Source organism: Gigantopelta aegis, chromosome 6, assembly GCF_016097555.1.
Source record: "Gigantopelta aegis isolate Gae_Host chromosome 6, Gae_host_genome, whole genome shotgun sequence".
In the NCBI taxonomy this organism is placed as follows: domain Eukaryota; kingdom Metazoa; phylum Mollusca; class Gastropoda; order Neomphalida; family Peltospiridae; genus Gigantopelta; species Gigantopelta aegis.
The window spans coordinates 59,347,317-59,371,666 of NC_054704.1; the positions used below are offsets into that span (position 1 = coordinate 59,347,317).

Below are 24,350 nucleotides of genomic sequence, written 5' to 3' on the forward strand. Positions count from 1 at the left end.
TAAATTTGTCACACATCTGAACTGTATATTTATCTACACAATTTAAGGTCAATATTTGTTTCAAAGTTGTTGAGATGTTCACAAATTCCTGGTAAAATGTCAGGTAAGCAATTAACATATTATTACTAATTTAGTTGTTGGGTAGGACCTTCTTTGTGTGGTAATCCTGCCAACAAGAACCAACACAAAGGCCAACATCACAGGTCCGACATTCATAAGATGTCTGCACACGTTTACCAGAAGCTTTATTGGTACAAACGACACGGTTCCTTCGTTTACCAACAGGTAACTTGCTTGCATTCATATGATCTTTTGGACTGACTAATCTGTCTTCCATAACAAGAATGGGTCGACTTGACAATTTCCGGGGTTCTCTGAAGTCACCGACAAGACCTTCCACAACTTTTATCTGAAATGCACGTCAATTCAAGTCACAGGTGTGTTGTTTGTATATAAGGAAGGCATTTAGCACAAGTTGACCAAACATGAAGAAAAAGACTTTCTTGTTCCACTTCACTGTACGGCGCTCATCTAGAAACATGTAATTTCTCATGTCTGACATGTCAACACCACCCATATATTTATTATAGATGACATTCACCTGTGGCACACCTGCATGTTCTCGTCCACGGTTTGAAATATATATTGTCGGCTTAGTACTATCATTAGTACTTAGAAAAAAGACTGGTTTTTTGTCATGGAAGTTAACACTTATGAATGGACCGCGTCGAGCCGATGTCATTTCACCTTTTTTTGTTTTACTTTGACAATGTCCGGTACACCTTTACGATTTTGTCGCATTGTACCTGTCAGCTAAGTACCCTTTTCTAACAATGTTTCCCCCAATGACACAGATGTAAAAAAAAATATCGACAAAGAGGTGATGTCCACAATTAAATAATGGTTCCATAAGTTCAACACACACATCATGTCCTAGTCCCTTATCACTGCTCTTGGTGCCCTTACCTGTATACATGTTGGCATTCAAAGTTGTACTCTCACACAAATTCCAAAGTTTAATTCCAAACTTGTGGTGATGTTTGTTTGGCATATATTGCAATGAAGCTGCCCTTCCTTGAAATCCTACTAGGCTTTCATCAACTGACACTTATTTGTTTGGCTGATAGTACTTTCTGAATTGACTTGTGAAAAGATCAATAAATATTTTACCTTGTGTGATTTCCCAGGTAAGTCCATATGAAAATTCTGTCGTGAAACACTCAAAATCATAAGAAAACGATCTCGAGTGAAAACATTTTTAAAATATGATGTTTGTTGTGAAATTGAGGTACACCAGTAATCATTCAGGCTTGATTTTGCAATCAAACCCATATTTATAATCAGTCCTAAAAACGCTTTCATCTCCTCCAACCCAATGTGTCGCCATTTGTGGAAACGAGAAGATGGATTGGTGATTTTTTGTTTTGCCTTTGCGTCGCCATATTTATTTGATTCCGAAATTAAATCCTCTAGAAATGTGTCACCTAACAGGAGTAAAACATAATCCTCGGGGTTCGAGACATGCTCTGGTATATTACACGGGCCTGGTTTTTCCAACAAGTTTGGAACACTGGTTTTACTTTGATCAAAGCTATCGCTGACCAAATCCGCCACTCGAATCCAGTTTTCATCATCCACAGTGTCGATCGTTTCATTGTCTAACTCATTATCAGAACTGTCGATATCTGATTCATGAAAACCATAAAAGGATCCGCTTGAATCATCGCTATCTGTATCGAATAAATCATCGGCCATTACGGTTACCTGTATTCGTTTAGAAAGTAGAAAGTTGCTTGCTGTTTCCAGGAAATACAACCATTGATACGCTTCGCTTGTAATGGGTTTAGCTAATCACAAACTGTCTCTCATGGACGCTTTGTCACACTATAACTGTCTTCTCATTACACCCATTATAAATAATCCAATGGGAGAACGGCTTGCAACATACACTTGGAAAGCCACGATCGTGGCTCTTCGCAGTATTTACGGAAGCCACGATCGTGGCTCTCAGCAGTGAACCAGTTAACCATATTTCTGGTGTCATATAACCATAAATAAAATGTGTTGAGTGTGTCGCTAAATAAAACATTTCTTTCCTTCCTTTATTTCACAGAATAAGGCATTACTCATGAGAAGGTGTCAGCGAAACATATCAGCTTGACTTTTAGAAAGTCCTGCAGCCTCAATATCCCTTTGTGTTTGACTTCTTGGGGTCTTTGGTGACTCTGTTGTGCTTTTTCTTTGCCTCTGAATTTGCCTTTGAAGTGTCTTGTTCTTGGTTTTCAAGTCTTCATATTTGCACTTCACGTGTCGCATCTCTCTGTATGCCTTAGACATCTACTTATTTTCTTCCATGTCCCTTGTCTTCTGCTCATCCTAACCATCATTGGTTGTCCCAATACCGGTGGTTCATCACTTTCATATCCACTTGATTCCTTTGGTATGCTGACATCTTCAAGTTGAACCTGTGCTGCAGCCTCTGTCTTCTTTTTCAGTGGATGCCTTTGGAGTATTTCTCAGTTTTTTCTTGTTTCTCTTCTTTCTTTTTTCCTTCTTTTTCTTTCCTTTTGATAGTACTTCTCCCCTTTAAGTTTTTTCCTTTCTCTGTATTCTTTCTGAATTTCTGCCCGAGTCTTTGCTACTTCACTGAAAATTTAATATAAAATGATCAATAGTATTGTCACAGATGGACGAGAGATTGACTATCAGTAAGACATATTGTCCAAAGTAAAGTTTGTTTTATTTAACGACGCCACTAGAGCACATTGATTTTTTGTCTTATCATCGGCTATTGGACGTCAAACATATGGTCATTCTGACACTGTTTTTTAGAGGAAACCAACTGTCGCCACATAGGCTACTCTTTTATGACAGGCAGCAAGGGATCTTTTATTTGCACTTCCCACAGGCAGGATAGCACAAACCATGGCCTTTGTTGAACCAGTTATGGATCACTGGTTTGTGCAAATGGTTTACACCTACCCATTGAGCCTTGCGGAGCACTCACTCAGGGTTTGGAGTCGGTATCTGGATTAAAAATTCCATTCCTTGACTGGGATCCGAACCTAGTACCTACCAGCCTGTCGACCGATGGTCTAACCATGACACCACCGAGGCCGGTACATATTGTCCAAGAAACAAGTCAAACAACAAAACATTTTAACAAATTTATATACAAAACATGAATATACAAAATGTGATATCACTCCAGCACAATACTAGCCGAACCTTAAATTAAACCCCCCAAAACACTGTATTCCGGTGTCCACAGTTTGCCAGTTTGAGCCAACTAGTCGGTCAATATCTTGATGACAACCAGACACTAGCACATCTTGGTTTGTTGGCTGTTGACATCTCTTGCAGACATGCTAACAACAGTCTGCCACCACACTAGTCTGTAGACATCTCTTGCAGATGGTTCTCCTACAGTTCTGCTGGTTACATCTGTGTCATCCCTCACATCCAGTTATAGCTCACATAGCTCTTGTAGCTCACATACTTCTCATGGTTTTGGCTCACGCTCAAACCTAAAGGCTGAAACAAAAATGGCTACAAATAGGCTCACTTAATATAATTATGGCAATAAACTACCACCTCATTATCACTTATAAAACTATCATAATACAATAAAACAAATTAACCGTAACCCCTTGTGTTGTACCATATTTACTCCTGGTGCACAACAACACAAATTACGGTCATTTACACAACTGCAAACATATACTATACACACACCCAATTATCCTATAATAAAGTAACACTACCTAAGTTATAGCACCTGATATTATGCACTAATATACAACACCACTTACATGTATATCTAAATACAAACAAATAAATAACCCTATTAATAATCACCACAAACAAATTACAATTAACTGTATTTGAGTCTTGGGGACAAATATAATCAAACTATCTGTTCAAAAGACTAAACCACATACCTCTTAAGAGCCGTTTTCCCAGCCAACTTGCCTGCTGGAAACCTTCTTGACAAATGCACTGATGAACAGACAGGTGACGTTTACCTTTCCCACAGCCTGCATGCTTTTTACCTGCAGCTTACTTTCTCACTGAAGAAACTCAAAATACTACTCATAAAAAGTTATGACCTAACGTTTTTACAATTTACCCAGTATGCTCATGATATGACCAGATATGACAAAATATTTGGGACATTTATGGTATAAACCCCCTATAACATCATAAAATACATAAAACTAATCATTTCTGTGACAAGTATACACTGTTGTGTTTGAGAATAGGTATTTTGTATTCATGTGGTGATTTAAACATAGTTCTCAAATTTAGTTACATCATTGCAATTAGAAATGTGCATTACTTAAATTGAAATGTATGTTACCGTAACACCAGTGCAGACAGATAAACACATATATTACAAAGATTGTCAACATTATGATTTACAAGAAATGAACTGTATGTGATATTTAAAGGCATATTGTCACAGACCACTGACCTATTTAATGGTCTAACAAAGTATTACTTGAATAAAAATAATTTGATTTGTCCCTAAATGTACTTTATTCAACCATCTTTATAACCACCATACTCCATTTATTAATGACATTTTATAAAAATAATTGAATTATGGCAATGGTCCATAATTCAAAAACTAAAATTGCCGAGAGGGATGACATGGATTTCACTCCATCATGGTTCAGTTAAGGTGATGTGATAGCTAGATATGGTTTCCAACAATTAATGTAATTTTTATTTATTATCCATTTTTAGAGAAATAAGGTCCTTAAATCCGTGACAGTATGCCTTTAATGCCAAAAGCGTCCATATGTAAATGTTTATTAAACTCAGGTAATACAATTGACCAATCACTTAATTGATTATACACATATTTCCTAAGCTTTATTCCATGCATATTCTGTTCTGTTATGTATCACATTCAGCTTTAAAACAGTAACTTTCTGGTAGTTAATTTTTTTCGCTTAAATTTATATTAATTTTGCTAAAATTATATTGGTTTACTTGTATATATACAATGACCATAAACCTTTCCATGTTAGTGAACTGCACATTACCAAATGTAACATTCATTTCGCATATTACTAATGGCAGAATCCATAATAGATATTGTTTGTGATGTCAAAGCCCGCTACATAAGACAAATACGTAATCAATGAAGAGATTATTTGAAAATTGGTCCCTAAATGGTTCTAAAACAATACACAACAATCATTAGAATAATCTCACTCACCTTTTAATCCTTGTTCACGAAACAACATAAATCGAAATTTGTATTGCTGCCTCATGCGAACGATGTGCAAAAGTTATTTTAGCTAATCTGCACTTTGATGTCAGTTTAAATTTTACTGGTATCGTACATTTCCGTGATGTACATTTCTGAATCAAACAATTGCCTGTTCTTGTAAGCATGCTATACGGTTTAAATATCCATAATATAATTTATTATCTATGTCGTTTAGAAATATTGTTTGCGTGTATGTGGATTTACTGATGCTGTGTGCATTTGTGATATTTACATACCGGCCTCGGTGGCGTCGTGGTAGGCCATCGGTCTACAGGCTGGTAGGTCCTGGGTTCGGATCCCAGTCGAGGCATGGGATTTTTAATCCAGATACCGACTCCAAACCCTGAGTGAGTGCTCCGCAAGGCTCAATGGGTAGGTGTAAACTACTTGCACTGACCAGTGATCCATAACTGGTTCAACAAAGGCCATGGTTTGTGCTATCCTGCCTGTGGGAAGCTCAAATAAAAAATCCCTTGCTGATAATTGGAAAGAGTAGCTCATGTAGTGGCGACAGCGGGTTTCCTCTAAAAATCTGTATGGTCCATAATCATATGTCTGATGCCATATAACCGTAAATAAAATGTGTTGAGTGTGTCGTTAAATAAAACATTTCTTTCTTGTGATATTTACACAGTCTTGTACATTTCATTCTTATTCATATGCATTTGAGGGCCCTACATGTATGTTAATTGTGATTAAAAAATTAAATATGGAAATATATTGCTTACAACTAACATCACTTTAATTGGTTATGTATCTGTGGTACAGCAACAAAGATATTTTGTACTTACTTAGTCGAAAACAGGTATCCAAGCTGTCGGTAAAGTAAGTGTTACAGCCAACCGTTCAGCTAAGTTAAAAACCAGCGACCTACCCTCTACGATGAAGTCAAAAAAACTACAAATCTGATTTTATTTGATAGAAAATTTAAAATAAAAGTATACGGAAACAAAATTTATCATTGGCAGATATTTATTTCAATTAAAACTGTATAAATGTGTTACGATGTTTTACTGCATATGTGTTGGCGACAATCACGTACATTTCAAAATGAGTAAATATTTTCAGCTCTGCATCATTGTCGGTGCCGGTGATCGGTATATATTGTTGATAATTTATGTATATATACTGCTGCCCTAAAAACACCCAAAAAAATTGTCGAACACAATAAGCATTTATAGTGTAGAGTTCAGTGACAACAAAACACCCATATATTGAGAAAGCATGTAATGCAGGTGTTTCATATGATTCTAATAATGACTGCATTTACTGTTTCAGAGAAAAGAACTTATAAGTCTGAGTGAAGCACTGGTCAGACTAGACATGGCTGGAGCTGTCAAAGATATTAGGAGATTCAACTTCGTGTGCAAGGTTTGGATTGCCAAGAACTTAGTCTTTGTAGGTTTGTTGTGTAAATGAGATTTCATGGTCTTTGACGATTTCTTTAAAGGTAGGGTCAACTCAAACAAGAGCCTTATGTGTTGGAAAGATGCATACCCGGACCACCAACACATGCTGACACTTTCACAAATGAAAAACGCATAATTTTAGAGTTACTGAAAAAACATGATTATTCCTGCTAACTGGGAGCAGCCATTTTGTTTCATTTTTGTGACGTCTGGTGGTATAACTTGGGGAAAAGTGACGTCCGCTCCATCCATCTCCTCTATACACAGTGTAATTTACAACAAGGTGCTTCGCTTTCATCAACCTGACTTGTAAAACAACATAAATGACTTGATAGTATAATAAACTATTTAACTAAATATAGTTATAGTATTTTTCATTTTTTAAAAATCCAAAGAAAAAATGCATATTATTAGGCCTATTGGTAGGGTACGTTTGAGCAAAAACTACCACTCACGATACCCAAGTGATAATTTTCTTTTCTTTGGGACAACGTAATTGGTCAGTTTTGTGATTTTAGATAGGAAAGTATACTTAATCAAGGGTTTTACAGAATTACTTACAGTAATAAAGCAGGACGGCCGATAATGTCCATTACAATTTGAGGGGTATCCGTGCAGTTATCACACAATATCCTGTGATCTTAATAAAAGAGGCACATTTTTTTAGTGTGTCTAGACACATTGACTGGGGACTGTCTACATATACTCCTGCCAATCAGGAACCACAGGTACAGGCCACTGAAAGAAAAGACCAATTAACCAAGAAAACACTCTGATTATTATTTCAGTACGTGGGTTCATTTACGTACAAAACATAATACAGTTATTTCAACACTTTGACAATGGTGGTTTATTTTGTATTTAAAAATAATATATAATTGTTGCTGGCTTACTGGGATAGCTATTATTACAGAACACTGCGATGCATCCGCAAAAATCAGGTATGTTTTGTTTCTTCAGTTCGAAGACTAATTCCTGACATGACACGTTAGGTATTACGTAACCACCAGCTCGCCAGAGGGCGTATTCACTGGGATGGTACAAAATGACTGCGCCCGTTATATATAACAGCCGTCACATTTAACCATTTTATTAATTAACTATATGATTATGCTTGTTGATATTAAGCAATAAAGTGCATTATCTATCGTTGAATATGCATACCAGGCCAAATGCCTTAATTATCCTCTCCTTTAAATAGAAGATATCATTGAATGGTAGTACAGTGCTTGATTTCTAGGGTGGTAAATGTATTTTCATTAGGCTAAAATGGCACCGGGTGCCACCAGATAAGACAATGGAAATCTTTACATAAGCTGAAAAATAATGTAAACAGTATTATGTGCTGCAGCAAAGCTTCAAATTGGGGCAAAAACAGTAGATATATTTGGCAACATGAGCTGGCCTGAAACCATTTCACCATGTTTTTCCATCATTTTACTGACAATATTAGTTGTAATCCAAGTAAAAATGCTTAGTGATTTGTCGGCAACCCTATGTAGCCATTTGGTGTATGCTAATATGAATAAATGTTGTTATCTAGATTCAGGCATTTTAGTTTAATTTTTGTGGAGAATCAGCCTGCTCTCTACAAAAATGGGAGTTTGTCAGGTGAGCATATCAGGTGAGCAGGCCACATTCCACCCTGTAAAGAGTGTTAGGTTTTGTCAGTTTGAAGAAATATTTGTAAATGTATGTCTAAAACTGCATACTGTGCTTAAGTTTACATGTGTAGTCAGTATAATGTGTAAGTTTTTATTTCAACCCCTGCAAGTGCCCACGGAAAACGACAATGCCGCAGGGTTTTTTTGTTCTCTGCAGCATTTCTTTTGCTGTTGACTATATTGGATTTTTTTTTTTCCAAGATGGATTTTTTCCTTATTGTTAAAAATAAAATATACTCAAAACAGATTAAAAGTAAATATTAAAACAGTAACTGCACCGTTCTTACGAAGTATCTAAATCTCTGCTTCATCGGGCATGATTGTAAATACATGTAAATTACCCGCATTAAGCAAGTATCAACTAGGCCATTGAATTCTGTTGACTGTTCATAGCACATGCATTGCAGGGACCATTGGATTATACATTGTTGAACCGTAGCTATATGGTGCATTACGGGTGCTTCATTTTCAGTAAAATGTTTAACATAAAGTCCTACAAGTCACTTAAAATTTAACTGTTATGGTCAGCCTGATGATGAGATATTTGTAGCTATAGAGAGAAGTCGTTCTGATAGTTTAGTCCAAATTTATCATTTATATTGCCAAAATATGCTACACTTTTCTGGTCCCGAGTGGCCTAATCCAAAAAACAACAACAACAAACTTTACTGATTTACTTGAGCTTGAAAAAGGAGGGGGGGGGGGGGGCATATGGTGTTCGCGACAGATATCCTCACAGAAATTAAGCCGTTATTAAAGAAAATTAGTTTAATTCTATATCGCATTAAATATATTCAGACACTTTGATGTAATATAATAGTCTTATTCAACTTACTGTACAAGCACAACAACCATGCTTTACAACCTGAGTCATCTCCACCACTGCAGAATTGTCTTCCCTTGTCGGATGTATATATATCAGGCCTCAGACCACAATTAATTTCGCTATATGTTTCTATATAGCCTTAGTGGCTATAACATTTTTATTAATATCAGCAGGCCCGTGAAGTTTTGTATGTACCTTTGCCTGCATGGGGGACACATACCCTGAAAAGGACAACCCCTGTTGTCCAGCTCTTTCTCCCAGCATATTGGTTTAAACAGACACACCCTCTAAACCAGGCCGGAGTACACCCATTTTACACAAAAAGCACTACTTTTGCATGGGCCGGAATTACCACAAACAAGTCTTCAATGTCAACAAGTTACACATGTTTACAAACTACATGCTATCCCCTGTCACTTCAGTCAAACAGTTGCCACTTCATAGCTGTCTGCCATGAAATAATCACAGTCAAACAGCAGACTACTTGCGCGGTCAAACTTCCGGATTTTGGACAACCAAATGGGAAGATAACTGTAATCTGAGGCCTATCAGTCAATTTTTTCCCCTAAAAACTGGCCCACACTAATGCATTCCAATGATATACATATTAAAGCAATGCTCGGTAAGTATCGGTATGTCACCTTTAAACTGAGAGTATACAGAGGCTGTGTTAAAACACCTACCACAGTGCCTTGCCATGGCCAATTTTAGCAATGGAAACTTGAGGGACACCAACTTCAAAATGTAATAACTTTATCAAATTTTGGAATTTCTTCATAGAATGAGCAGCTATTTTTTCTTCTACATATGTTCTATCTGCACAGTTGTCTTGGAAAGATTTTGAAATATTTAAAGGAAAAAAAATCAATCATTAGATTTTACTTCATTGTTAATGAAATATTAAACTTAAATTTAAATTTTTGAAAAACAGAAAAATCTAAAACTGTAAAATTTAGCATTTTAGGTATGATAAGTGGAGGCTTAGTAAAGATATGGTGACTGAATTCATGATACATTATTAGAAATGCGTCAGAGGGATGGTAAAAGTCACAAAATTGGGGCCATTTGCAACAAATGTTTACACACTAATTTCAGGGGAAATTAGACATGATAGGCCTCATATTCAATTTTGACCTGCTGTATTTACTTAATCTACTTCATTTACTGTATTAGACATGTAGCCACTTTGTAAAAGGCAAAACAGTCCATATAAATGCATATTAATATGAATATGCCCTACAGATATTACTTAGGTATACACCATAATATTTTTGTTGTTGACGACAACTTTGAAAATGAAGATTTTGTCACAAAATGCTGATATAAATCCTACCAAGAGGTACTTGCACCATATTTTTCAGTTTCCAGTGATAACTGTTAACAAGTGTAGTCATGTGCCAGTGTCTGGGATACCTCAGTGTAGTATTTCTTGATTGGAAGGATGTTTGTAGTAATGACCACTGAATATGCATTATGGATTATTCTGCCATATGTATTACAAGCCAAATGTTAACCTTTTTGGCACATTTTCTGCAATAAACTTGACAAGTATACCAGCATCTGATTACTGAACACAATAAATACATTCAGACAGCATAGAATATTAGCCTATTAGATTTTCTAAGGATAAAAGACCATTTTTGAAAAATGACTGAAGTGTGTAATTTACATAAATGTAGGTGAAATGTATTATTAGAGTACTTAATCTTGTTAAAAACTGTATACTATTTATTTAAAGTGTTTAATTACATTTAGTAGTGATATATTCATTATATTTAGATCTTCTGTCCAATTGCAATAATTGAGGAACTCATTAAAATTCAATATGTAAAAAAAATTAAAATCTCAATATTGACTAACAAAATCCAACTTTTGCTCTTTTTTACCAAATTATTAGCTCAAAACTGTTAAAAAATATTGCAACAACCTGTAGTAACATCAGAGGTCATTTTATGCTATTTTGGAGGATACTGAAATTTAAAAGTTGAAAATTTTAATTTTAATTTTTAATAAATTAAAAAAAAAATGTTTTTTAATTTAATAAAATATTTAGAAAATAAATAAATTAGTTTTCATATTCCTTGTGGTATGCACAATCAGTCTGTGTAATTTCACCTCTCTGGTTATAATACTTTCATCAGAATCAAGCATTTAACCGGTGTAATGTGTGAACTATATCAGGCCTCCGACCACAATTAATTTCGCTATATGTTTCTATATAGCCTTAGTGGCTATAACATTTTTATTAATATCAGCAGGCCCGTGAAGTTTTGTATGTACCTTTGCCTGCATGGGGGACACATACCCTGAAAAGGACAACCCCTGTTGTCCAGCTCTTTCTCCCAGCATATTGGTTTAAACAGACACACCCTCTAAACCAGGCCGGAGTACACCCATTTTACACAAAAAGCACTACTTTTGCATGGGCCGGAATTACCACAAACAAGTCTTCAATGTCAACAAGTTACACATGTTTACAAACTACATGCTATCCCCTGTCACTTCAGTCAAACAGTTGCCACTTCATAGCTGTCTGCCATGAAATAATCACAGTCAAACAGCAGACTACTTGCGCGGTCAAACTTCCGGATTTTGGACAACCAAATGGGAAGATAACTGTAATCTGAGACCATATCCATATGCACACATGGGCAGACCATCGTTCTCAATTCTGCAGTCCTCCATTGTGGACGTACTTTTAACAAGCTCTGCAAACATTTAGTTTTTTCGTTTTTTGTACCATGTGAAATGTTTTATTAAAGTGTAATTTTGTTTATTTCTTTTCCATAGCCCTTACCAAGACATACGTTGTTTTGGAGATAATTGGAGTGTTTAACATGGCCTCATCGGGCTCAATCATGAGGTTGACTGTGTGTGCCGAAACCGGCTGTGGCAAGCGGCTTCCCTGGTTCGACTTGCACTTGTTGTGTCGGTTCTTTTGACCAACAGTGCGAGGTCTGCGTGACATGGCCTTCATCCATTTGGATGAAATTTCGTCGCCAGGTCCGGAAGGCAGACAGGAAGAGGGATGTTCAGAAAGGAAAGGGAGAGAAGAGCGAGGAGGCAACCACGGGGGTTGTCCTCCAATCAGCCAATCGGAGGTGCCGCCAGCTTCCGAGAAGTCCGGGGGCACTGTTCATGCGAGGGTTGGTGGTAGACGTAAGAACGCTTACTCTTCACACCGCCATTCGGATGGCATCACTAGTGGTTAAGTGACACCAGCCGGTGCCACTGTTTCACTAAAGTTCCCTGTTTCGGCTGAAGCAGAGAATCGGTTACCTGTTGGGGAGGCCGCTCCGACGGAGGCACCTGTATATTAGACGGCGGAGGTAGTGTCAACACGGGTTGTGCACAAGGAGGCTGTGGTGGCTTCTGCCGCCGCGGTTCCCCCTCTTTCCCATCCTGTGGATGGAAGCTGGCTGGAGTGGCTTGGTCAGACTTGGTCAGTTCAGGTTTTTTGCAAAATCCGATGTTCTGCCCGTTGCAAAGTGAAGCCATGGGGATGCTGTCAGGGGCGGCGGATCATTACATTGCACACTGGGTGCAGGACTCGTTGAGTCCTCCCTATGTGTATGTTTACCCGGAGGCAGAGGTGGCAGAAGCCTTTGATTCCTGTACATTCTCAGGGTCGGCCCGGAGGTTTTCAGGAAAGTTTGTTTGAAAACTTTCTCTTGTGTCTCAGCCTTTGACTCCAGCCGTGTCGGCTATTCTGCCGCCGCCTGGTTTTCCAGCTCGGTCAGTGCCTGTTTCCACCCATGATCATTTTGGCGATGCGGGGATGACGCAGGGACGGAGGTTTGCTCCCTTCCCTTCAGGGTCAGCCTCGGTCTTTGGTGCCACCAGTTTTGAGGAAGGTCTCTTCTGAGGAAAATTTGCCTTCAGGTTCCGGTTTGGAGTCGGAAGATGTATCGGACGATCCGGATTGCCGAACAGTGGGACTCGATACCTCTGTCCCAGGGGTGAGGAAAAATAAAATTGTCAATCGGTCCCGCTTGATGTCATCATTCATGGAGGGGGGAGGGGAAAAAAAAGAAAGGAATAAAAAAAAACTTCTTTTTTTTATCACATCAGTGAAAAAAACCCCACCCCACAAATTGTATATATTTTACATAATAGGATTAAATAATATAAAAAAGGAATAAAAGCTATGAATTTAAATCCCATATATGTATAAAAAGTACGAATATTCAGTACTGTGTCCTGAAAATTTATAAAAGATCGCACTGTTGAAGCGTTTGACAATCTGAGCTAGCACATGTTTAGACAAAGAGATTAATAACGTCATCACTGATTGGACGAAATTTGACCTCTACTGGCTCTTGAGATAACCAGTACACGTAGCTGTTCTGCTTACTCCCACTTGTTAACAAAAAAGTGGAAATCTTTTGTTAATTTTAAAATCCTTTATAATTATTGGATAGACTACATTGAACAGTCAACAATAAATACATTTATAGATTATTTCAGTATATTTTATGCTATTTCAAGCAGTTTGTATTGCACAAAAGTCTCTTGCTTCGGACTGGGACACTCGACCCGACAAAGCTCCATACATAGGTGTTGACAGGTGTTTGATTGTCACCAGTTGCAAACTCTGGGTCCTTTGTTTTAATTGGAGTGTAATACCTTGATGGCTCTCTCACCAAGAATGGTGTTATTGTTAACGTCTTTTTAATCTCTGATCGGCTCAGCAACTTTGACAAAATTAATGTCTAGCCTAGTGGCTGTGGATTGACACTACTGTAACTGTAGGTCCGACTTCAGTGACTGACAATATATACTTAGGCAGACTTCAAAATCACAGACGTCTTGCCACTAGCCATATTGACCACTATTTATTTATTATTTTAAATCATGCATGAGATACCGATGTCTGGGCAGGCCTGTCCACTTGACGGATAAGAATTTGTTCCAATAATAGAAATGGACAGGTGCTTCGGACCGACAAGAATGACAAAAGTGGGACCGGCAAACACACGTTTTAAAAAAATAATTTCGGTCTCAGAGATCGAGAATCGGTCCCAAACTGGGACAAAAGGGCTTTTCCCCACCCCTGCTCTGTCCTGCCTGCAGAAGATTTTGATTATGCAATGGTTCTGCAATTCGTAAGTAACAAAGTCCGACTTCTATGCACTGACGCTTTCCCAGCGGAGGTGGCTGTTCCCACTATTCAAGATGTTTCTTTTGGGAATTGATTGCTGGTGGTGGAGACTCCGCGGCCAGAGCTTGGTTTCCCGCTTGCCCAGGAGGCACACGAATCCTTACTGGAGATTGATACTTTGATTGCTGGCACCGATCGTATCATGGGAGGTGGAGGAGTTTCCAGCGGCTTTAGCCATCAGGAAACTCTTACCCGGTACGAAGCTGGTGGCACCCTCTTCGTAACAAATGTTGGGCACATCTTTCCTGAACCATGCAGCAGTTGTTTCTGCTCAGGTTGTGTACATGTCACCATCGGAGTCCTAGAGATGATGGAGAAGTTATCAAAACTTCTCTTTCAGGTGAACAACCATCCAGCTACCTTCCTTTTTGAGTTGGATAAGGCTGTGGAGAGTCTTCCCCAGATGGCTCGAGGTTGTTTGGCGGATGCCGTGAAAGCATCTCATCACATTGCACAGATGTCTGGGCGTTTGTGGGCAGACAATCTCTTGTTGTGACATGATCATTACTTGTCTGGGCTACAGGATACCGGTGTTGTGAAAATGTATTTTCGCAGCCGGTCAGTAAGGGAGACCTTGCTGTTTGGGTCGGACTTCGGCCTTGTCATGGATAAGGAGTCGGTCAAGTTCGTCCCCCTGCCCCAGCCTGGTTTTACTCCCATTTTTTCTTTGCCCAAAAGAAGAATGGCGAGTGGAGACCGATTCTAGTACTAGCACAACAACGGTTACCTCCCACCCGCCCTAGGAGGTCCTCCCTGGATTCGGTCATTACGGACTTTGAATCGAGGATGATGGTCTTCCCATGCACAGATATTGATATACATCCGGCAGGGGAAGACAATTCTGCAGTGGAGAGGACTCAGGTTGTATAGCATAGTTGTTGCGCTAGTACTAGATAAATATGAATAATGCCGTATTTGACCGGAAATAAGCCCAGCATGGTTTTGTTGATAAAAATAAAATAAATAATAATAATTAAAATAAATAATAATAATTAAATGAACTAGGAAGAAAACAAAAAACATTCAGTAGCACATCTATTAATTAGTGTTCCATTTATTAATAAATAATAATTGTTTATTAATTACAATTTTTTTTTTACTAGTATCTAATTATCAAAAACACACCTGTTACAATTACTTACCAGTGCTGTTTATTTACATCCAAAATATAATGCTGAGAAGACTTAAAACAACAGCAATTAACAACAAATTCCATTGCATATACACACGTTTCTGACACAGGCAGCCAGCTTACACTACAAAAATTTATCTATAACAGTGATTGAAAGTGACATAACAGTTAACATGCGAATGACACGTGCACGTTCAACAATGGGGTTGCAATTTATCATATACAGCGTAGTCAGTGTCAATCTAGGTCATTGTTCTTAGCCAATCAGAATACGGTATCTGCCTAATTAGCATTAACTGCGGACTCAGAATGGTGGTAAAAATAGACATTGATTTTTGTTCAGACTTGGGCTTGGGTACTTCAAAGAAATACTGCAGGCATGAAATTGAAAACAATGTTACACACTGTTACTGTTAGACTGCTAAATCTCACTGGTGGTAAATATTGTGTTACATTTGTGTTTAATTATCTGAAAATTAGAGAAAAAAAATAAAAAATTAAAAGATAAAGATTGAACTGGCACACCACTGTGGACTGACTACGCTGTATATGATAAATTGCAACCCCATTGTTGAACGTGCACGTGTCATTCGCGTGTTAACTGTTATGTCACTTTCAATCAACGAATACCGCCACTGTTATAGATAAGTCTTACAGCATGTTGGCAAACAACACAAATAACAAACTAATCATTCAAATTTACTTACAGTCAAGAGTTTCAAACAAAATTGCTGTAGAAGTGCTGTGGAGACTATTTTTCTATGGCAAATTATTTGCCGTAGACATTTTCTTAATTGCATGGGTTGTATTTTCAGTTATTGCAGCTCATCATGAAGTCAAAACTGGCAGACCTCAGTGGTACAGCGCAGAAGAATGTCTTTGTCATTCTTGAAGCCTTGTTAAATCATGGTGAGAAACGTGTCCTGGATAATGTAATATGTTAAAGTTGCCACATAAACTCACATGTGGTATACATGGTTGTTGCACAAATTTAATGTGTTGATTGACAGTTGTTAGTCCCAAGTGCGATAGTGCAAGGATCTCTTTGCTGTCAATCAAAAAGTCTCAGGTGTGCAAGAACCATTTACACCACAAGTAAGTTTATGACATAACTGACTTGTACCACATCCCTAAGTGGCTTTAAAAGTACAATTATACAGATTTATTGCACACTTTTGTCTTGGGGTAAACAAGTGAGGTACAGTTACTGAAATAGTAGCTCAAACTTTCTGCTGTCATGGCTGTGCTTAGAAGATATCAAATATTGAGCAACAGGTCATTGTGTTTGGTTGCTATGGGATGTTTTGTACCCATTTTGTTTCGTCCCTGGATATTTCGTACACACTACCGTTCTATACCCTAGACGTTTCGTACCAAGTACATTTAGGACATGTTTTATGCAGTATTGCACAATGATAATGTTTGGTCTGTCTTAGTTCTTCACTTGAGGAATTTTAACTGTTATTATATATCAAAATATATATCGAAGTATTTGAATACTGTTAATTAGTTGATTGGCAAGAGGCTGTCCGCTTTTGTTGGCCAAAATATTTTAATACCGTATATTGCTGTGTATTAGCCGATTTTCAATAAGCCTCTAAACAATAGAAGAGGGGTCGACCAATACACGGATAGTTTTTGTACATTGTACTTTGATCGGTTCACCAAAACAAATTCCTGTGATTGACTGTTGCATGAGACCGACATTGTCACGGTCAGATGTATAGATCTATATTTTTGCCCATTTTAAATATGGTATGTAAAAGTTGAGTCAGCTTATACATTATACCAACCTTTTGTACCAGATATTGAGGGGCAAACTAAGGGGTCAGCGTATCCACAGAGTCGGCTAATACACAGTGATATATGGTAGGTGACTTCAACAGGAGATTATAATATAAGGCTGCATTTGATTTGTACATGTATTGCATTAATTTGTGGGTAAGTTAGTTACTTTCATTTGCAGCGACTGACTCGTTATTTAATTTAGTGCTATGTATTTCATAATTAGAAATTTTATAAGTTATGTGAACCACCATTTTATATGTACATTTTTTTCTAGATTACTGTATATTTATGATACATATATTATGGTACAATGACTGGTGTATTTAATCATTGTAAATATAGTAAATATTTAATTTAGTGCATGTTTTTCATAATTTCAAAATTTCAAAATTAATAGTAATGCAATACTATGTGTATAAGTAGAACATATATGTAGTAAAGTGTTTTTAGAACGAACACGCTTACAACAAACTACCGGTTAGAACAAACTGATTGTATATAAAGTCCCGATTATTTCTCCTATATAGTATTAATAAATTGTAACATATAGAACGAACTACACTGTATGTATAGCGAATTAACTGTTAAAACAAAACCAATCATAAATGTTTTTATCTTATTCGTATCTTATCAATCAGTAGCATTAATGGCAATGTATCCAAAATGACTCCACTGATAAAATCAGTGAAACAACGATTGGTGCAAGTGCGAATAATTTTTACATGCTCATATACCACTAGAGTTTCGAGCATGTCCATCCTGGGGCCTGTCTCTGGATAGCCAGTGACTTGCTTCGGGACAGAGTAGTCGATTGGTATCAATTAAGAGATTAATATGATGACCAATTAACCGTCTGTTCTCACTTCACTGCTATTGTTCGCTTGTTCATCTGTCCTGTAACATCCCCCAGTGGATCCAAATCCATCTCAAATCAGCAAATATTTAGGGTCACCAACACACTTCAGTGTCCAATATTCCCCCGTAACCCACATGAATAAATCCGAAATTTGGGCTCTGTATTCCAAGTACTTGTTGAGAAATGGTCATTTTGCAAACCGTGGTAGGTGTTAAATTTAGCTTGAACATGGCCATCATCATTTCTGTGCTATATTTCAAGTCCCATTATCTCAGGAAATAATATACATAGAAACATGAAATTGTATACAAGTACGAAGAAGATTATGACATTCTGGTAGTTTTCAGTAGTTAAACTGCATACATACAGACAACTGAAGAATCCGTATTAGTTCAAATAACATTTTATCTAAGAACAACTATTTTTGAGACACCAAAAATACTGTTTTACATTCAGGATCACACACATTTATTTTATTGGGGTTTTTTTTTCTTTTTCTGTCGAGTCCACCCCAATGCTTCATGAGTGCTAATATCATACATAATTGAAAAATAAATTTCCAAAAAAAGGACTGTTATAGGGATAATCAAATTTGGTACACATAAACAGCATACCATTAGCAATAAAATGAGATAAGTTTAAGGATTTTAAGTCTATGCACATTGTTTTGGTGATTATTCAGTGAAAAGGCTCCCAAAACAATTTTTCAGATTTCAGAAGGATGTTGTTCCATTATTAATCCTCACATAGTTCTAATATTTAGGACTTATATAGCAATTGGGATGGATTTGACAAAGAAAAAAAGTTAAATGTGTGTACGCCTAAAGGCCCTTTTCCATGGCAAGTTTCGACGCTGAAACCGCACCTGTTTTATCGGCGCGGAACACTTGCTGCTTTTGTAAAAATTGCTTCACACTATCTACTATACAAGCATTTCCATGCGGGCTGATTAATGACCGCACGGGAAAAAAATCTCTAGTCTCTACTAGCGACTTTTCTCCGCTTGTCTGCGTGGACAACGCTAGATAATGTCATATTTAATGTTGGGGTATCCCTTCCAGCAGTGGCGAAAGTTTAAGTCAGCAATGAAGTTTGAACTACAAGTATATGAATGACTGATAAGAGTTAGTAAGGAGTTACCTGTGCTTATATCAGACTTCAATGTCTGAACACAAAATTTTCCAACTTCAGAAGAAAATTTGGAAGGACATCGCCAAGGAACTGGATGTAAGGGAAATGAACTGTAAGTATATATATTCGAACCCTGTTCAGTCGGAGTGTCTGTTAAATTGTGGTATTTGGGATTTCCCTATTTTTAAAAACTACTTACTGTTTGTTTACGTTCCCAGAAGTGCAGTCAGACAGCCTAGAAATTTTAAGTATATCAAAATTTTTGTTATGTTTTACCACACAATTATTTTTATTTGCATATAAACCAAAATTGGTCAAAATCACGTAACCCGTATGTGTATTAAAATGCTTGTAGTTTTCTTAATATTTGGCAGTCAACCCCAAAATATGTGGCAAAGTGTCATTTGCATGTGCATGTTTGTATTTATATAGTAGTAACACCAGTAAAAGTGTGAGGTCATACTCAAATAATTTTTCTATGGAAGCAAATAAGGGTTCTAAAAATTAAAAATGTAAAATAGGATGCAGCTAGATCAGTATTAATTTTTACATTAAAAAATATGACTTTTACTACAATAGTTTTAGTCAATATTCCATTTGAATACTATAATAGCATAATTAATACATATATGGTATTAAATTCATGTTACGTGTATGTTAAAATAATGTAATATTTTGTTATATTGTATTGTATATTACATTATATTACTTAACATGCTCTGTTGTGCTATGTAATATTAAAATATATACGTTAAACAAAATGTATTTCAGGGGATGACTGGAAGAAAACAAAATGTATTTCAGGGGATGACTGGAAGAAAGTATGGAAGCAAAAGAGCAATGCTTTCACAAAGAAAAGGAGAAAAATTGCCATGTGTAAGAGCAGCTTGGCAGCTAAAACAATCCAGAAAGGGCCAGTTAACATTTCTGGTTGATCATGTGTCTGAGCGGAGGTGCGTATTTATATTTACACAACATTTTAATGTATTTTCATCTAGATAACATAACTCAAACCCTAACCCTACCCCTAAATACAAAATGAAACATTCTCTTTCATAATAACCAACTTTAAAAGAAAATAATAGGTTTATAAGGAATATTTTAAAGGTGCACCACTGTACATTTAATAGAATAAAGATTAACCCAACAGTTTATTGTTCATTCCAGTACTGTGAGCGATCTGGCAGATGACAGCTATCAAAGTTCTTCAGAAGGAGAGGAGTCCCACAATAGTGATGATGAAATGGTGGAGGAATGTGGTGCAGAGGCATCCCATAAACCAGATACTCCAAGGTACATAGTCGTTTATATAATCCTCTTTGAACATATTGTACTTGCCATGGTAAAGGATGTGTATTAAAATATTTGGTAAACTGTTCTCTGATCTGTATTGCCTCAGCTGTGCCTCTTGTACCCAATCTATTTAATGACTGAAGACCTGCTGCTTGGTAACAACTGGTCTCATCCATCAATTCTGTGGTTGTCTTAGATAGTCTTTGTAACATATTGTGCAGCACAGTTGTTGCTTTATCAATTTTGATGACACTATCTGGCATGACAGCAATTTTAGTGTGGTATACTCACCATCTTTGTGATAAAATCCAAAAGGCATTCTCTACAATTCTTCTTGCACAACTATGGCGGTAGTTGTAGACGTCTTGTTCCTCACTTGTAGTTTTTCCTGGATAGGGACTCATCATATGTCGTTGTAAGGGAAAAGTGTTGTCTGCCACTACAACATAGGGCATTGGACCTAATTCCTCATTCCCATTAATAACATCATCCTTGGGTAACTGCAGTGAATTTAGAGGTGACAGTGCTCTTCACAACATTGATGCAGAATAAATACCACCATCAGATTGTTTCCCATAAGCCCCTATATCAACATAGATGGAATTGTAATTTGCATCAACCAAAGCTAGTAGCACCACTGAAAATGTATGCTTGTCAGTGTTCTCACTGGGTGAAAATTAAAGGAGGGCGGCTGCACAGCACCACACCCTTCAGAAAAAGAAGAAGAAAAAATGGGGGGGGGGGGGGGGGGGGGGGGGGGCTTGGTGGTTACCATGTTGTTGTGTGTTGATAGACTTTGTGGAAAGACATACTCCTTATTTTGATTACAAAAAGTTTATACGAAATACAAGCAGATTCGTCTTTTAACTGAACCGAAGATGTTATCGGTCTGATATTCACTGGCAGTTCCGGTTTTGCTGAACCGATCAAAGTTTTAATATTATTTTAATAAAGATTTCAAGATATACGAAAAAGAAAAAAGACATTTGTGTGATCCCCTAATGTCGAAAACATTTTTTGTTATTCCCATCTTCATCGAATGAATCGATCGCTGTGATAAAATATCGCCAACTGATAAAAAGTAGTTTCGTTTTTGTAGTGGTGGTGTATATATTATTTGGCACCCAAGATGAATGATTTTAATGCCAAACACTACCACTTCTGTTGATTTTATAAGCGGTGATATCCCCCCAAAATGAAAAGTTTACAATATATTATAAGAACTGCTGAATAAACAGATTGACAGAAAGTAAAAATCATCAGTTACAATCAATTATATCTGTAACTGAGGACAAAATATCAGACGACAGTTAGTGGAAACAAAAGATAGTGACCGTTCTGATCACGTGACAAATTTGGTGCCAAATAAGTGGGGGGTTTTCCAGTCGGAGATTGCCGAATCAATAAAAAATAAAAATGTTTTCATTGCTCAAATAAAATATAACTTTTATTGTTTGTATTAAACATACAAATGGATACAGGTATAGGACAAAATAGAGGCTGTGAAAAATACTATTAAATTATGTTACGGTAACCGTCGTAAATGTTTCGTCAGTTGCTTTTTCGTACACAACGCGGCTTGTTTCCTTTGATGTCCAGTGGGCAGACTGATCGTTGTGGATTTTTTATGTGTGGAAAAAAGTGCATTTGGCAATAGTGGAGATAGGTGCTGGAAAATATAGTAGGGTGCTGGAAAATAAAGAGGGGCACAGAAAAATAAAGGAGGGCGGAGAATGTGAAAGGAGGGCGGCAAAATGCAATAGCAGGGCGAGCCGTCCCGCTTAAATGGAGCAGCGAGAACACTGCTTGTAGTTGAAGTACTGAGACTCTGTGTTGGCCAGGGTCTTAATAGACCCCTTTCACAATCCCATTACATATGTGTGTGAAGAGTAATATCCCATGACGGATTAGACTGAATCCAGGCTGTATACAACAACTTGAGGGGCATGATCGACAGTTGTCATGAGCGTTGTGAGTAGCTTTTTTAGGAGCTGTGAATCTCTAGCGACTAATGTACATATTTCATATCAGTTGGTAAAATGGCTGCGAAAAAACGGTCTACTAAAGTTTACATCCAAGTTTCAATTTAAGAACAAAAGCAGTGAAACATTAACTTAGACGAAGTCTCAGGAGCCGCCTGTCACGGGTTTTAACAACACAAAATTAAAAGATTCATACAATAAAATTAACTTAAGTGTAATGTGTTTGCTACTTTTAACAATTAGAATTATACTTAAATATTCACATGGATTTCCAGTGATGTTTAATTCTCCACATATATCAGCATTTAAATTTTAATAATTTTGCCTCACCTTCCTCCTAAAAAACCATGGCTCAGTTGCTTCCTAGCCTTCCTATCTCGAACTCTCTTATTCACTAATACTCCCTTGTCCACAGTTAACAAGGTAGTGAGAGCTGCCAACAATTTTGGATCAGCCCCCTGCTCTAGAATTAATTCTTGTCTATTACAAGGTAAATCCCCTCCATCAAACACAACTGGCTCAATTCCCCTCTGCGGGAGATCAACAGGTTCCACCACATTTAATTCCTCAGTTGACTTACAGTACGCGAACCAACCATAATTGCGTCTAGACGGCGACTCCGTCCAAGCTAGACGGCGTCTAGACTAGTCGGCAAAATTTAAAAATTTCCTGTTTAGACGGTTGATCGCCGGTAGCTGCAGACACTGAAAACGTGCACGAGCTACTTGATTTGAGCCTCTAAGCTTTTTTTGTGGGTTGTCAATTTCCACTACATGATGTTATGAAGTAAAAAAAAAAAAAAAAAAAAAAAAAATATATATATATTTATTTCACGTGGTTTTTCTTAAATCGCGATTGACGTGTTTACAAGGCATTCGCACTACATTGAAAATAATAATTAAATAATAGATTTTATTAACCAATAGCTTTTTTTTTTTTTTTTTTTTTTTGTTTTTTTTTTTTTTGTAAATCGTTCAGTGGGAAACGATTACAATAAACAAACAATGAACAGGAGTGTATGGAGAAGGAAGAGTTCTCGGTTTACTAAGGAAAGAAGTGAAATCCGAGAAAAAAGGGGGGGGGGGAAACGAAAGAATAAGCTTGCTTTTGCGTACGTGATAATTAGCACAGCAGTGGACAGTTCATTTCATTTGTGAGGGGATGTCGAATCTGTTTTTACGTTTACTACATTAAAAAAAAACGGCCGCGGTTGGCACGTGGCAGGCCATCGGTCTACAGGCTGGTAGGTACTAGGTTCGGATCCCAGTCGAGGCATGGGATTTTTAATCCAAATACCGACTCCAAACCCTGAGTGAGTGCTCCGCAAGGCTCAATGGGTAGGTGTAAACCACTTGCACCGACCAGTGATCCATAACTGGTTCAACAAAGGCCATGGTTTGTGCTATCCTGCCTGTGGGAAGCGCAAATAAAAGATCCCTTGCTGCCTGTCGTAAAGAAGAGTAGCCTATGTGGCGACAGCGGGTTTCCTCTAAAAACAGTGTCAGAATGACCATATGTTTGACGTCCAATAGCCGATGATAAGATTAAAAATCAATGTGCTCTAGTGGCGTCGTTAAATAAAACAAACTTTACTTTACTTTACATTTAAAAAAGTTAAATAAATAATAATAATAATAATAAAAGAGAAAATGATAAAAATAAGTGTTTTTAAAAGGAGGGTGGGGGGGGTGGGGTGGGGAATACTGCGTGTTAATACATATTTTAAAATAATAATAAGTTTGCTTTTGCCTACGTGACGATTGTCATGGGCAGCTATGGATATTGTTTTATTTGTCGGAGGGAATCAGGTTCCCAGGTCCGTAGGAA

The 24,350-nt window shown here is 37.3% G+C and overlaps 1 protein-coding gene across 2 annotated transcripts in view; it reads left to right on the forward strand.

The window, feature by feature from the left end:
* LOC121375083 (F-box only protein 32-like) overlaps window positions 1-24,350 on the forward strand; it is a 107,780-nt gene that overhangs the window by 21,211 nt on the left and 62,219 nt on the right. For both annotated transcript variants that reach the window (XM_041502313.1, XM_041502315.1), the window contains exons 3-4: window positions 6,560-6,652; window positions 16,289-16,382. In XM_041502313.1, coding sequence (XP_041358247.1) covers window positions 6,560-6,652; window positions 16,289-16,382 — 187 coding nt within the window. The remainder of the gene's footprint in view (window positions 1-6,559; window positions 6,653-16,288; window positions 16,383-24,350) is intronic.